This window comes from Dermacentor silvarum, chromosome 1 (assembly GCF_013339745.2).
Source record: "Dermacentor silvarum isolate Dsil-2018 chromosome 1, BIME_Dsil_1.4, whole genome shotgun sequence".
Classification (NCBI taxonomy): Eukaryota; Metazoa; Arthropoda; class Arachnida; order Ixodida; family Ixodidae; genus Dermacentor; species Dermacentor silvarum.
Genome location: NC_051154.1, coordinates 424723899 through 424740641, shown reverse-complemented (window position 1 = coordinate 424740641; position 16743 = coordinate 424723899). Strand labels below are relative to the sequence as shown.

Sequence of the window (16743 nt, the reverse complement as noted above, 5' to 3'; positions counted from 1 at the left end):
TCTCCCCATGCACTTGTGTTGTTTTTTTCTCCATTGTCCAGAATGCTACCCGCATCAGCCAGCTGGAGTGCGAGCTGGGAGGCCTGACTGACGAGCATGATGGTCTCAAGCACACGCATGATGTCTACAAATCCAAGGTGCGTCATCCTTGAGGTGGCTCCTTGTCAGCAAAGGGATAACTGTCACTTATCAGCTGCTCTTGTAAAGCCTCTGTTAAGCATAAGGGTTCTGAGCTGGGCTTGGTCCGCATTGTCCTGTCCATTTCAGCCATTCCATCGTCTGCACTGTTTCACAATAATGAACAGTGTTAAGCATGAATGCTATTCCTGTCATCGGTTTACGAAGACCTCATAACCCCTTTGGACGGATAAACATAAGACATCTTCACTTTCGTTTTTATATTGCTACAGTAAAATCTCGACCTAACGAACTTCAGGGGACCGCAGTAAATGGTTCGTTATCTGAAAAGTCGTTATAGTGAAAGTCCCGAAATTAAACATTCCGCCCATTAACTTATCAGTTTATAAGTTGTCACCATATGAGCTATCCACGAAGACGTCGCTGTTGGCTCTTGGCGCCACGCACCACCGAAGCATCGTGTAATAACAGTGACGCGCTCAAAACAAATGCTGATGCCGAGAAAACTACCGACAAAAAGGAAGCTCCATGTCATCTCCAAAGCGCAATGTTTCTTGTTTCTTTATTTTCACAATCGTTGCCGTGGACACCGCAACTGTCTCGCTCGAGGCGGACACCTGAACTACTTGAAAGCGCGAGCACACGTAACTGACACCGCACGGAAAGTACGAAGTGTGACCGTGTGGCATCCCTGCAAGTACACAGGTTACATTTCTCCGCGCGTGTAGCTACTACGGCCGCAGAAAGTGCGAAAGAGGAGCGCGGAAAGAAGGGCGAAAGAAGGAAGAGACGCGCCTCCGTTGCTAGGCGACACTTGTCGGCGGGACATGTGCTCGCAAAATCTGATTAGCCGTCGCCTCAGCAAATGTGCAGGACCGTCGAACGGTCCTGCGTGTGACAATCGCCATTTCGCGACCTTCTCAGAAAGAACGGCTTGCCTGACTGTTCAGCTCACCCACTGTTACCCTGCCTTGGAACGAAAAAGCGCTAGTCGAGAGCCAAAGTGTTTTGTGGTGATACCTGACCCGATGTACGCCTTCGGGCCCCTCTGGTCCCGCTGATCTACTGAGCTGCGCTGTTGGAATATCCGTCCACGTGGGGCCTTCGGGCACACTGTGCCGCTGTAGAGCGCAAGGGCGTCGTCCTAAACCAGGGACGAATCCATTGCAACGCACCGTGGTGTGTCATCTGAGGGCTGGGTGGTACGAAAAAGGTGTGGTGCAAAAGAGCCAGTATGCGCGCGCGGGCGACAGCCGCTTCCCTTGTGACAAGCCGCTGTCACCGATTCGCGTGATCGTCGCGCAGCCCGCACTGCTTTTGAGTCTTTTACGGAACACGTGGAGTGATTATCGTGCGTAGGTGATCGCGTTTCGTGAGGTGGCCGCCCCGGGGCGCTTCCCAACGCGCCGATGCTGTGTGCCAGCGTAGTTTTTTTTTTTCCCCTCAGGCGCCGTCTCAGGTTTTCCAGACCCGTATGCCGCGGCCTCCGCTTTCTGCGCCTTGTCTGCTAACGTCCTCTTTCGGCTGCCGTGACTGGATACACGGAAATCTAATAATCCCAAATTTTGGAATATGAGTTCGTAGTACTGAGGTGTTGTTAACATGACACGGAAACTGAATAATGATCGTTATTCTGAAAAGTTTGGTATTCCGAAGTTCGTAGTACTGAAATATTTTTACATTGAAACTATAAGAAGTCAGCGGGGGATTTCTAAAAAGTTCGTTAATGTGGGGTTCGTAGTAACGAGATTTTACTGTATACACGTGTGGTATTTGTTTGAACAAGTGCGCGGGCGCCATCACTCGAGAAAAGAGGAGGCAGAATGAACTGGGCTCGCGCTGCGTATCTAACCGGTCAGCACTGCAACCGCTGTTGTAAATATAACCTGTGAATAGTTGCTCATCTTACTGACTCGTCCTTTGCGTAACAATATGAAGCCAACAAATGATGATGCCATGGAATGCATAGACAAAATTAGCTGTGTTTCTTGAGTGAAATGTATAAATAATAAGGAAAAGGGAAATGAAAGCAGAAGAAAAGGCAGCTTTACCAGTGCCACTCACGGCTATGGTGGTGGATGTTTTACACCTGCTCCCATGGTGCTGGCTACAGTCCCAGAGCTAGGTTCAGTGTACAGTGTATCTGTGGTGTACCACAGATACCCATGAAAATGGAGGGAGGTGGGGTTTCAGTTGCCAAGGTAGCTGTATTACTAGTGCATCACATGCATCATGCATAAGTTGTGAGTTTAGCTCCCACTGGCAGTAGGTTCGCCCTTTCTTCCACTTTCATTTTCCTTTTCCTTATTATTTTTACATTTCAATTTTTAGAAGCACAGATAGTTTCCCCTGTGCTTTCTCTAGTTTCATTGTCTGTTGGCTTCATGCGCCAGCAACTAACAAAAGATTTATCCCTTAAGTTGTCCTGATTCCTGTCCTTCATATTTGTGCTATGTTAAGAGTTGACAAGTTTCAAAGCTTATTAAACTTTTTACTGTTCATATCTTTTTCTTGCTTTTCTTTCACTGTTTGACAGTGCAAGAATAATTTTTTGCTCGAAAAGCAAATTAATAGAGAGATAAGAGGAGCTTCGCAAGATTATAAGAAGCAAGAATGAGTACATTAGCATGTACAATTGAACCTCATTATAATGAAGTTGAAGGGGGACCCGGAATTACTTTGTTATATTCATTACTTCATTAAACCCATTTTGCCGTTTACTGCATTATATGCCCAATGGCGTGCACAACTTTATAAACATGCAAAGAAGGAGATGGCGCTGTGGCCCACCAAACTGCAGCATGGCCACGTATGTGATCAACTTTCATCAAAAATCTTCGGCATCTACAAGCAACAGCATTCTTTGCACAGTGGCAAGTGTGCTCTCTTATCACAGTGCTATCAACGCTGTCATCTGTGGAAGCCGACGCGTCCGGCATTAGTTGCATGAAATCTTGCAGAAGTTAAAGTATCCCCAAAAGTTATTGTCCAAGGGTGTGGCCCCTGTTCCAATGTAATGATTTGTCATGTCTACTTTCCTCTTGACTTGTTCATATTGTCACAAAACCAGCGAAACGGCAACTTCGCAGCACGCTGTCATGTGGCCCCACTGAAACATAGAAGCGTGTTCTGCACACACTCCAGGAAATTAGTTCCTTTGTAGCTCATGCAGACATGGAGAGAAGATGCGGCAATGATTTGGCAGTAACCAGAGAACATGCTGTTCACATAAATAAACAATGTGCACACTGTGAACTTTGAAAAGGGATGGAGGGATGAATTATCTGGATCTTGTTTCCAAAGAAACTCATTGCCTTTGAATGGCAACTTTATGAGCTTGTGCCAAGAGGATTCACCAGCAAAAGCCATGTTAATGTTTTGCCACGATGTTGTTACCCTTCGTACCTCCTTTACCATGTGCACAAATTACATTTCAAATGGGAAAAATGTAAGAAGTGCACCTGTTACGTGTAGTTAGTCACACGAGAGTAGGACGTGCAGTCACTTGCAGCCAGTTTCCTAAGCATTGTGTAGACGCCGATCTATGCTACTGTGCATTAACACGTTCACTGCAGCAGCAATTCTTGAAGTCTCGATTCCTGTGCGGGATGACCAACTGGTGGATCACTGTCATCCCTTGGTGACTACCCAGCTGGTAGTCACCAGGGAATTGCACTCTTTCGAAACTTCCTCAAGCTGCGGAGGGATGGTGCCACGACTCATCGAATCAGAAGCGACAAGCACTTTTTCTCTCCTTTTATTATAGCAAGGACTTCATTTGCACTGTGCAGGGATGCCCTGCACAGCCACACAGGAGGAATAACTACTGTGAGCCACCCGTGACCCAGCTCACAGTGAACTTGTTAATCAAGCTGGTGTTAGCAATGCAGGTTAAGCTGGAAGTGCGGCAATGCATTTTAGTTGCTTTCAATTTTTTAATTCACATTTTAATTTAGGCTGACAGTACCACATCCCCTTGTACCTCTCTAACAATGTTCCCTCTCCTGAGCACCACTGGCCTGGCCAGTTAAGGCAGTAATGGAGACGTGGATTTCAAGGAAATTGAAAGCAAGAGAATCTGATTGGCAACATGTATACAAGTTTCTTTTGAGGTGTGTTTGCTGCTGCGTCTTCAGTTTGTAAACTGACTTCAGTGATGTGGTCTTTCGCTTCCTTGTAGATTCGTGTAAGTAAATGCACTGCTTTGTCAATGTGTCCTGTGCAGGCGACCACGATGATAGACGAGAAGGACCGCCAAATAACAGACCTGGAGGACAAGGTTCACACTTTAGAGAAGCGGCTCGAAGGCACCGCACTGACGGGCGATGAGCACATCCAGTCCCTTGTGGATGAGGTGGGGCATATATACCGTTCTAGTTGACGTACATCTCGCTTCGCACTCTTGAAAACAGGGAACTACCAATGTCAACGTTCTGTCATTGTTGTCTGTAGGTGCGCTTATTTAATGAAGTGACACAGCAAAAAAGGCATCTATGTGTATCTATTTGTCTCTTTGAAAGCTCGGCCTAAATGCTTCATTTTGGCTGCATTCTGTTATCTGCTGTACAAATGTACAGTAAATGCATTTGTATAGCTAAGAACAATGCATCCTGGTCCAGGGATTGAAGCTGGGACTGCTGCTTTTCTGGGGCAGTTGCTGTGCTACCTTCGTCCACTTTGTGGAGTTCCACCGAACATAAAATTTGATTCAGTCATAAGCTTTCATTGCTTCGAGTTGTTGTAATGGGGTTCTCATGTGGCCGACTGCTAGCCTCCTACATTTCCAGGACCATTGCCCTGGAATGGCAGTGATCTTATGTTCATTCCCCGATACCAGGACAGATTTTTCTTCAACTGCTAATTTTGTTTTTCGTGAATGCTGAAATGGCTCCCTTCGTAGCATTCCATGACAGTCAGGTGGATGGTAAATATTTTTCCTTATGCGAAGGATACAGCCTTTGTCCCTTCTGTCTTGAGCGTGCAAGCCTCTGGCGCATACTTGCATTGTTTGCTGGGCATCATTGTTAGTTTGAGAGCACTTGCTTCTTAAAGAAGCACATGCTGCCTCTGTGTGCTGATATTTGTGCTTCCCAGCAGACAGCCACTGCTGTTGATGGCAAGTGTCTGGCAATAGGCTGCACATCTATTTAATAACCTTACGACTGCTGAGGCATCCTTGGAGCAGGGTGGTGTCATCGATAATGAAAACCTGTGTGAAACACTGCTAGATGAGAAGTACAGTCAGCCACGAAAGTTTGCGGTACACAGAACTTGCAAACATGCTGCAATCCCACAAAGCCTGTGCACATAGCCTCAAATTTAAAATTTCACTCTCGTAGTTTTTGTGACCTACGCAGTGATCGAAATTAGAAGTACCACACCATAATAAGAGCAGAAATGCACTTTTGTTGTGGTACTCGTGTCCCGTAAGCTTTTGTCGCCGATTGTAGAAGTGGGCTGCAAGCTGTTATTTACTACTGGAAATTCCAGCAGACGGTGCATACACAACGTGGGGCATTCCACCTCTCATGCTCTAAGCAGAGGTGACAAATTCTGTGCTGAGAAGCTCGCATAGCTTTTATCTTCGACCAAGCACTCTTATGAGATGCTTGTATCGTAACTGGGGGTAGTAAAATGCCCTTTGAGTGTGTATCATATCTACCGGTGTATAAGTTGCATTTTGTAAAACTTAAACTTCCCTCGATGTGTCTCACACAATGTATCAGCAGTATCACTAATAACATCGTAATTGATTGTTCTTTTGTAGTAATGATGGAAAGAAGGAAGTGAAGGAAAAATTCCCAATGACTTCACTATAACTGTCTCGCGTTGAGGCTGACAGCTGAACAGTGGCCAGCAGGGGGTGGTGGCAGAATAGGAGTAAAGGTTACGGAGAGAAGATAGATGGTGGATATAGTAAGGAGGCTCTATACGCTTATGTGCAGTTTACAACTAAGTAAATAGTAAATACCTCAGTTCACCTGTCACACGCATCACAGTGCTTGCAGCATGGCCCCACACGCTGTCATTGTATACTTAGTAGTATGTAGAGCAGTCGGGGTGGGGGACTAGACAGCTCTATAAAGTCGGAGTGGCCTCCCGGGTACCTGAGGGACTGCATGGTCCCACGAGTACCTCAGCATTGTTGGCTAGCAACCTGTATGATGGCAGCCGAAGAGTTCCTCCCGCAGTGCCGCCAACATGATGCGCTGCAGGATCAAGTGCGTCTCCACTGCACCATGGCTATTGCATGGCTATTGCATGTGTTTGAGTTTGCGAGACCAGGGCGTTGCATGCGTTGTTGTGTTCTCTCGTACCTGATGCGTAACCATTGCAACCTTGCATGTTGCTTCTTCGTAACGTCGCTCACACTGATTATGGGCAGCTGTTCCCTGCATGCAATGCTGGGGCCGGGGTGCTGTTACTGAAGGTGTCGTGGGACAGTGAGCTGCATGTCTTCGCTCCTCAGGGGAACGGCGACAGCCGGCAGCTCATCGGCGCTTGCTGCAACTTCATCAGCACTTTTGTTGCTGACCGTATTAAAATGGCTTCGGACCCTCTGCAATCGGACCCTGGCTCCCCTCTTCACGAGGGTGATGGTCGTGCCGTGTATGTCGCTCACGAGAAGGGAGGCGCAACTGTGGAGACAGCTAAGCGCTGCAGGCGCATCACTCAGCTGCGCGCAATTCGGCAGCGTTTGCGTCAGTGCCACTACAAGACCAAGTCCTACACTGAGGTGCCAAAGCGTGCCGGTCGTCGACAGCTCCGGGTGCGTCACTCATTGCTGTTCGCTGCATTGTAGAGCTGGAATAACAGCTGGCATGCTGAAGGACCTGCCATCGTGCATCATGGAGCCGTCAGTGTATACTTGCAGATGGTCATTTATTTCTTTTTACATGACGGCCTGTGTGAACTGGTCCAGCATGCATTGAGCGATTTAGAGTTTTGCACCGATGCCTGGGATACCCACGTGTGCTTGGATATGTTGCTGTTTTACTTGTCGAAGGCCTCACTTTTTTTGCAGATGTTTTACTGGTGTGGGCCTTACATGAGGCAGGTTTATGGCTACTGTATGAATCCTCATACTGTACTCAGACTGCTATGCAAATAACGCAACCGCTTGCGGCTGACTATGAGCACATTTACAGTCATTGACCAGTTTTTGGTCGCAGACAATGCTGTAAAAATGTCAGAACAAGTGGGCAGATCCGAAAAAAAAAAATGGCTTGTAATGGTAAAATTGATTTCCTTTCCTATAGCGTTAGCGCAGAGGAAAATTTGTTTGCACTTTTTGTTAGCATTGTGCTCCGTTAAACTTTACTTTAAATTTTGTGATGGGCCGAAGCCGTGGGTTGATTTTGCGTTCATCCATCCTCAGCCTCAAGTGTGTTATGGGTTGTCATGAAGTGCAGATACCACACATGCTGCCTTGACTCTGCAATCCTGTCAGTTTAGGCTTAGCCGCGCAAAATCCATTTGGAGCTTTATTGGCTTTATGCCTACATGTGAGCTTTTGCTGTTATGTTCAGCATGCACACAAACAAGCTCGGTCGTGATAGTTGCTGGCTGGTCGCCCGCAGACCCAAACTCTGCTTCATGCATGCGGCCATCAGTCTAGCCCGTGCACATGATCTCATGCCTGATTGCCGATGTGGTTTGCTGGTACAAACATTTCACGGGCAAACTTCTTGCTACAGCCTGCTGCCTGCCACATCCGTCGACTAGACCTAACCAGCGCTGCTTCGTCAGAGTCAGCGCGACCAAAGTTGCGATCTGCTGCTGATTGAGGTGATGACAATAATGCCATTGTAGGCATGACAACTACCATATTTATTCGAATAGAGGTTGACCTTTTTTCCCCCAAAATGTTACCTGAAATGAGCTATCGACCAACATTCATGACCAAAGAATCTCGACCTAACAAAGCTAGGAAAAGTATTGAGCTAACAGAGTTCCTTCGTCACACTCGCCGTAAAGCCAATCTGGAGATTATTTAGACTGGCTTTAAGAAATGCTGCATATCCAACACACTCGACGACACCAAAGATGACGTCGTTTGGGGTGCCGAGGAGACTTTTCTGGCAGTTCTGATGACGATGCAGTTTGTGGCAGCGACTAGTAAGATTTAGCAGCCAAGCTTACGGTAAGTAAAGGTGTGTCATGCTCAAAGCGTTTCATTTTTCTAAAAAGATATGGGGCGACCTATATTCGATCATTTTTGTTTTTTACGGCGAGTTCAACATATAGAAGTCGACCTATATTTGTGTTCGACCTACTTTCGAGTAAATACGGTAGTTTCATCCAATAGCGGCTAGCGGAAATTTACTAGGACATGGGTATCAGGGACTCTTAATGCATGAAACTTAGTTTTCTAAATTTTTGCACACCGAAATGGGGGGCGGGCCTTACACAAGTAAATACGTATTTGCAATGCTTGTAGGTACTGCAGGAGGGCATGTCATTGGTCAGTTTTTAGTACTGCTGTAGCGCACCGCCCATACTTGAGTGATGCTGTTTCTGTGTGGGCCAGAGATGGGGGCCACTGTCCAGACCTTTGTTCACTCTGTCAATGTGCGACAGTGCATGCTGCATAGCCAGAAGCTCCAGCAGTCAGGTTCCCTGCTTCTGTCAGTATGGCGACACATGCGGTAGTCCCAGGCAGGTCCGGAGAGCCTTCCTGTGCTGCATCTCAAGGTGTTTTTATTGTAGTTTGCAGACTGTAACAGGCTGCAGCTAATAGAGTATCGCTGCAACCACAGTGGTATTGCACGAGTTCAACATCTAGTCTTGCAAGCAGCCTTGCCCCCACATGCCTGTGGACGGCTGCCATGGCATGCACTTAATTTTGTTGCTTCTTGGTGGCGTGAAAATTGCAACTACTATCAATGTATAATTCCAGGTACTAAACTGATTTCCTAGATGCATAGATTACACCATAGATTACGTTCACCACAGTTTGCTCAGCACTAGCCCTGTAGTAAGATAACTGAAGTGAAACGAACATCAACTGACTCTGCTGCTGTCCGTGTAATGATTGTGGAAGCTACACAGACTTTACGCTGATGCAGGGATTCTCACTAATTACCTCTGTGTTTAATATGTTCATGAAAGTTCCCCCTTATCTGTGTAATTCATTTGTAAACTTCTGCCACCTCTTGATGCAACTTGTGCAAGCGCCATGCGGACAAGTCGGTAGTACCATGCAGCACATCGCCACGGTGCAGTATAGAATGGACTGCCCCAAACCGGTTTGCGAACTGTTGTAAATTTTTCTCTCCGAACTGGGAACTGAACTGTAACGAAATCTGAGCATGTTGAACCCGACCCAAACCGGCATTTTTTTTTTTCGGTTCAGCACCTTGGTTCATTCTAATGTGATCTGCACTTTTGATGGCCACATTTACCTTTGTTCGTCTCGTGCGCCGCTGTACACTGCACCTGCATGCTTCATCAAGCAACCAAGGAAGTGGAAACAGGACATGATTCCTCCTGCCTTCATTTAAGTAGTGCTGCCACTATGTAATGAACAACTTGCCCCAGTTTGCTGTTGTGATCCCAACTTCCCCTTAATCTCGTCTAAACCATCAGCTACCCCTGTTTGCTCTCCAATCCATGTTGCCATCTTCTTTTCTCTTAGTGTTATGCGCATAACTTTTTTTGTTCCATCTTTTTTTACAGCTTCTATTCTGAGTTTGTCTAAAGGAGCGTAAATGTCTCTCATTTGCCCCCTATGTGCATTGCGGGTTGAATTTTGTTTTTTCTGCCAAGATGGGTAATGCATAAAAATGAATTTACAGTGGAATCTCGTTGATACGATTTTCACGGGAACTGCAAAATAAATCGTATCATCCAATGCAATATCCAACCAAATTGTGTTAATTGGGAAAAGAAAAAAAAATGTATCGCCTCGAAAAATGTATTACGCAGAATCATATCAACGAGGTTCCACTGTATAATGATCGTTCTTAGGGGAAAAATACAGCTTGCCAAAATGCTGCCATGTTGTACATTGGCTGGGTCTCATCTGCACACGTGGAGCTCTCCTAGCACATGCATGATGTGCTAGTCCGTAAAGTGCTCCTTACGAAACTTGCAAGTGTTCTTTCTGTGCCCCTCCCCTCTAAAATGCTGTAAAGCCCTGAGGGTACAATAAACAAAGAAATGGGGAGGGGGGGGGGGTCACCCATGCAACATTGCAAGTACGTACAGCGCAGGAAGACAAAGCGAGGAGTGAGACAGCCCAGCTCTCCATCTTGTCTCACTCCTTGCTGTCTCTTTGTCCTCTAATGCTGGACATACTTGCAAGCACTCTTGATGTTGGCATTTTGTAGTAGAAACCTGCATGGCCTTGATTGCATGCATGGCCATGTTTTAACATGCCTGCGGAATAAACATTGGTGTCTTTTATACGAACGTGTAACATACGTACCTTTTCTTTTATTCCTTGGAAATCTGTAAAGAGGATGTTTTATAAAGTTGTGATGAACGCTGGAAAGTAAGGTAGTTTTTTTTATATTTTTTAATTTTTCCCTCGCATGAAAGTGTAGTACGTGGACTTCCATACCTTTGCAAGTCTCTTTTGGTATCTAAAAGAATAAAAAGAAACAGCTGGGGCAAATGAACCTTACACTGCTCTTTTTTTTTTTCCCAGTGAGACAGCCAGTGAGAGGCTATGGGCAGGATGGAAAAGATGAAATAGATTCTGTCGTAATGTAGTCTTCTCAGTGTAATAATAGTTTTTTCTTTATTCAGTTTGCTGTGGTGGCTCAGTGGCTATGGTGATTTTGTTGCTGAGCACAGGATCGCGAGTTCAGTTCCCAGCTGCTGTGGCTGCTTATTATTAAAACGGGGGCAAAATGCAAGAACACTCATGCATTGGGCGCACTCCAAGGAACCACAGGTGGCCAAATTAAGTCCCCCCCCCTCCTACATCTCTACAGTGTTACCTATAGCCCCCGTTTTTCTTTGGGATGTCAACCCTGTGACAGACACGAGCAGAGAATGAATCGCTTTGTGTCTGAATCATTACAAGTGTGTTCTTGATCAGGTATTGTTCATGAAAAGTGAAATATAAAATCTGACAAGCATTCTGTATAGGGAAAAAAAAGTGGAACCTGTACGTCCCACTGTCCACATAGGTCATTTTTATCAAGAAGAGCATTACATGGCATCATGACCTCCCCGTGGCTGCCTCTAGAATGATCAAAAGTAGCCTGGCATGTTTTGCATGTTTTCATTGTACTTATTGAGCATGTTTTATACCAGCATCGCCAATCAAGGCTGATCAGTGTCACAAAGGTTCTCAGAAAACAGATGCTTCTTGGAAAGCCTCCAAGGCTATGCATTTTCCATATGCAACATTGTGATGTGTTGGTGAGGCTAATAAAAAAATCAAATTGTGGGGTTTTATGTGCTAAAACCACAATCTGATTATGAGGCATGCCGTTGTGGGGGACTCCGGAATAATTTTGACCACCTGGGTTTCTTTAACCCTTTCAAACGCTATTTATACAATTGTGTACACCAAGAGAGTGCATCAACAGCAAAAGCATTGATTAAGGTAAGGATATTTGAAATGGGTTCCGTACATCTTGAGACGCTTCTGATTGAAATAGTGCTGCAAGTTTGAATTACACAGGCAAACTGTTTTAGTAAAACGAGTGTGAAGGTAGATGGTTGGGTATTTTGCTTGGTGCGAGTATGTCATTGTATGTAGCGGGTTCACTTCTTTCAATGTTTTTTCACAATGCGTTACGCATTCATAATTTTGCGCAGTCATAATTTTCGAGTGGCTGGATAGGTGCTTTTCAAGCCTGGGAGATATGAAATAGTTGATGTTTGCATGTCTCATGTTCCTGCAGTAAGTTTTCGCATGAATTCCACATTATCTAAAGTTGACAAAACTCGCTAAAGAACTGAAAGCTCTTAATCTATTCTGCAGCTGTAAGCTTTTTATGATTCTGAAGATGTAAGAAATGCGGTGAAAGTAAGTTTTCAATCAACACAACTAATTGGCCTCTGAAAGGGTTAATGTGCACCTAAATCTAAGTACACAGGTGTTTTCGCCGTTCAACCCCATCGAAATGCTATTTTTGTAGGTGTGGGCATGACAAATTGAGTTGCCTACCCTCACCAAAATCATAAAAGCATGTTTCTGGGTATTTTCAATGCGCAAATACACGAGAAAAAGTAGCTTGGGCTTCTACTGCGTCTTTATTCTAGTGCAAGAAATATCAGTAAAAAGAGCCTCCATTTGTCACGGTGGTGGCCTAATGAAAGACGAAAGAAATAACTAAACATGATGGAAAATGAAGAAGTAAACAATCAGCAGAATTGTTCCACCATGTTGATTGATATGGAAAAAAAAAATTGTTTCAAAGAGGTTCAGAAGCATAGCCACACAGGAAGCTTCAATTGCAGTTGTATTTCACCACTGTGAAATAAGCTTCAGTGAAAAGTGGGATGATGTATATCCCACTGTTCAGCAAAGGTTTAAAGGCACACTGCAGTAAAATTTAAATTTGCCTAGGTCTCAACAGAGCTGAATGGTAATTGTCCAATATTTTAATTAACACTTCTTAAATAGCCCTTTAGCAGACGACTGGGGCACCTGGAGGTTAATGGATGTGACACAGACCCCAGAACATGGCCTCAAGATTTTCAGTGCGCTGCGGGTGCCACCCAGTCTCTATGCCCAGGCACCGTTCTCAATGTTAATGAGTTCTGTGTCGTTTCCGGTGAGCAGTAATTGCAGCATTTCTTTCTTTAGGTTTGATATCAGAGATGTGTAGTTTTGTGAGCTTGTTGCGTTGCATGGACTTTTATTTCAAGTGTAGAATTTTGCATGGAAGTTGCTCAAAATCTGCATTGTCTGAAACCAGGCTTTTTATGCGATGCAAAATTTCAATGCAGTTGGTACTTAAGCCCCATAAATTTGTCAATCGTCCTTTCATTTTTTTTTTTTTTTTTCCTAAAGTAGTAGAACCTTGGAGAAAAGTGCTTTGCCTCGTTGGTATATCACATTTCCTCTGTCATTTGTTAGAAAAGATGACCATACTATTCCCCAGACAGTGCACTTCTTTCATCAGCTTTCTTGAGTGCAGATTCCATCATTCCAATCTGTGATGTTTGTGGTGCAGCGCAAGGAACTAGAAAAGAAGCTGGACGAGTCACGACAACACCTGTCGGAGGTCAAGACATCCTGGAGTGACAAAATCAACAATCTCGAAGCTCAGGTACAGTTTAGTGTTTTCCTGGGCTGTCTGAGTGGTAATGCCTTTCCAGTAGCTGCCTTGCTCTCAAGGGCCACGTAAATGCAATCAATAACCAAATAGTCCTGGCCAAAAATGTAGATGGGGCATGGAAAGAAAATGTAAGTGCATCCAGAGAGGAGAATGTTTCGAAGAGAAACTTAAAGGGGGGAGTGGGGAGCGTGATCAGTCTGCGCTTTGTCGTGTCCTCCTTCATTGCTGCGCTTTCTGACCTGCGAAAGGGTTTGCTATGTCCATAACGGCTGCCATTCTGGCTTGCAGTATCAGCCTCGCTTGACAATGGCTTTGAGGACAGCCACCATTCAGGCAGTGATAGTATGGTCCCAACACATGTACGCGAGCAGTCAAATTTTGTATTAACTGCATACCTGCTAGCTCTTCAGAATTCTCTGTAAAGTTTACGAAATTGAGCTCATTTTACTATTTTATGAATGTTGCGAGAAGTTTTCCGCAAAAAAACCCAACAAATTTGTACATCCATCGGACATGCAAAATGGGATCCTGTGGCAGATGTATTTCAAATGGTATATGTGTGTGTGTGTGTGCACACACTTTGCAACAGCGATAGTGGAATGCATTCGAGCACCCAACCAATGTTATATAACAACTGGTCAGGTGCTTCAATGCATTCCACTGTTGCCGCTCTGCTGCAAAAAAAAAAAAAAAATGCGCCCACACCAGCTTCAAAATACAAATCTTTTACTGCCACCTTATGTTAAAAGTACATGAAATTAAAAGTACACGAGTTACACGAGTTAAAGTACACGAAGCACACATGAATACTGTTCATAGAAACAAATAGACATGCTGATAAAAAGAAAATTTGCAGATCTAGATATCATGACTGAAGTTAGAACAATGCAAAGACATAAAAAGCTGAAATTGAAACTCCTTTCAGCATGTTAAATAGTCTAACAAATGGGGGGAAGACAATGCAAATAAATGAGGTCTATGTGATTATCAAACTCATTTAACTTTTTCGTATTATCAAACCTTATGAGGATTCATTATAGGCACATGCTTTAGAATAAAGGAAAAAAAACTCAGCAGCAAGAATAAACGTGTGGTGGAAACCACAAAAACACAGCACAATGCGTAGTGGAAGTGTAAGCATTACAGTACCTAATACAGTAAGGTATGAGAACGGGCCAGTCAAAGGACGGCAAAAAAGATGGGACGAAGACAATCTTAGCCTTCGTCCCATCCATAGGCGGAAAGTTTTCATTTTTCCGAAGGGGGCTGGGGCCGGACCAGCTTTCCGAAACCTACCCATATATATATATATATATATATATATATATATATATATATATATATACCCTCTGCTAACAATTTTCTATTTCTAGCTCTGGCGAAAGTAATTATATCGACACTTCAGGCAAATTGTCGCGGTTGTCGTCGCCGTGATGTTCCGTATTAAATCCAAAAGCCATATACATGAGCGACACATACCCTGTGGGTGCGGAAAAAAAGCACGTAACAGTGAGCCAAAAAGGATGGCGGCTTGAGGGGCATTATTTTCCACGCGCTCAATATTCGGTTAGTTGTAGGTCACGTAATCAAACGCGAATGGGAAGGAGAGCCCGCATCTTCTCCTCTAGCCCTAGTCATTCACGTAGCTATGAATGACTGTGCGCGGCTGACGCTTACAGGGCCCGCGTGCCGTATCTAATTGTTGGTAATCATTGGTGGGTACAATGATAAAGGGTGACCAGGGATGGCTGCTAACTTCATGCGCGCTGTCTTCCTTGCCGGGCTGAATTTCTGCGCCCCTAGTGTTGCAGAGTTAAGAAACAGAGGTCATCGCAGATCACTCACAGAGGCCGTCAGTAGTGAACATAAAAATAGGTAGATAATGATGATGAATCTAATTTTCAGAGTTGCGGTGAATCGTGTGGCTGTATGAACCGTTCGCCTCCGCTGCCGGCGTTCTTCACAATGCTTGCGTTGTGAAAGTGAGTGCTTGAGGTCATCCAGTGAGGTATTTACAGGTTTACATGGTCCGTGCTTATTATGTCCACTATGCTTACTATTTTAATTTTAGGTGAATGTTTACTACAATTTATATGGCCACTATATCTAACGTATAGACTCGTGTAAGGGCCACACTTTTCTGTCACGATTTTGACGAGCCTTTCATGGGACCGGGCCATTTGACCTCATTTTTCCAACTACGAGTATGAAATCCGCCGTAAACCTCCGCGATCGCCTCCTCTCGACATCCAGTAGCGACGCGCGAAAGTACGCTGCGCGCGACAATTCGCTGTTGAGCCCGATCGGAATCAGCGCATGGAATGTGATTGCTTCTCGGTTGGATGTCTTTTTTTTTTAAATATTGGCTGTCAAGATGGGGGCGCGGCCCTTACACGGGTGCGATCCTTACACGGATTTACACGGCATGAATCTTCCTTCTTGTAATTGTCTTCTACTTTGCTATCACTAATACTACCTCGCCTTCCCGGCCAAACTGCACTCTTTTTTATTTTTTTAGTACTTTGAGTCCGAATATAAGTGCTGCTGCGCACGACTTCTAGACTTCTATTTATTCTGATTTTGAGTGAATCTGGCTTGGCATCATTTCGGTTACTCAGTGAATTCTATATGCAAGGTGTTTCAGCGAACAGTTTCCAAAATTTTTAAAGGTGGCCTGTGGCAGATAGTACAATTCTAGTTCATGAGCTCGTCTACTCAAAGAGGCAGACATTACTTGCACAAAAAATTGAAATACATAATCGACTAATGAACAAAATTAACCAATTGAGTTTTAGCTAATTACCTTATGGCCCTTGTTGCAATTTACAAATTCTAGCCGTGGAGTGCGAATCCACTTTGAACTAAATCTCAGGCTGACACCAGTGTCGAGATATTAATTCTCTAATTTTGTGGAGAAATACATTAGCGTGCCAGTCACTTTCTCAACAAAACGTCGTTCTATGCATCAAAGCACAAAAGTATGAAAGGAACAAATTATGGGATTTTACGTGCCAAAACCACGATCTGATTATGAGGCACGCCGTAGTGGAGGACTCTGGAATAATTTAGAGCACCTCGGGTTCTTTAACGTGCACCTAAATCTAAGTATACGGGTGTTCTAGCATTTCGCCCCAACTAAATGCATATCGCCGTGGCCGTGATTTGATCCCGCGACCTCATGCTTAGCAGTCCAACACCATAGCCACTAATCAACCACGGCGGGTAAGCGGAAAAGTAACTGGAACGCCGGTGCATTTCTCCGCAATGTTCGAGAATTAATATCTCGAAACTGGTGCCATCCTGAGACTTAGTTCCTAGTGCACCCCCCTTGCGATATCCACGGCTAGAATTTGTAAATTGC

At 44.6% G+C, this 16743-nt stretch overlaps 1 protein-coding gene across 4 annotated transcripts in view; it reads left to right on the top strand.

Annotated features, from left to right (window-relative positions):
- Positions 1-16743, top strand: part of LOC119437654 (golgin subfamily A member 1-like) — a 102778-nt gene that overhangs the window by 30091 nt on the left and 55944 nt on the right. For all 4 annotated transcript variants that reach the window (XM_049660755.1, XM_037704649.2, XM_049660756.1 and 1 more), the window contains exons 7-9: positions 42-137; positions 4364-4492; positions 13278-13373. In XM_049660755.1, coding sequence (XP_049516712.1) covers positions 42-137; positions 4364-4492; positions 13278-13373 — 321 coding nt within the window. The remainder of the gene's footprint in view (positions 1-41; positions 138-4363; positions 4493-13277; positions 13374-16743) is intronic.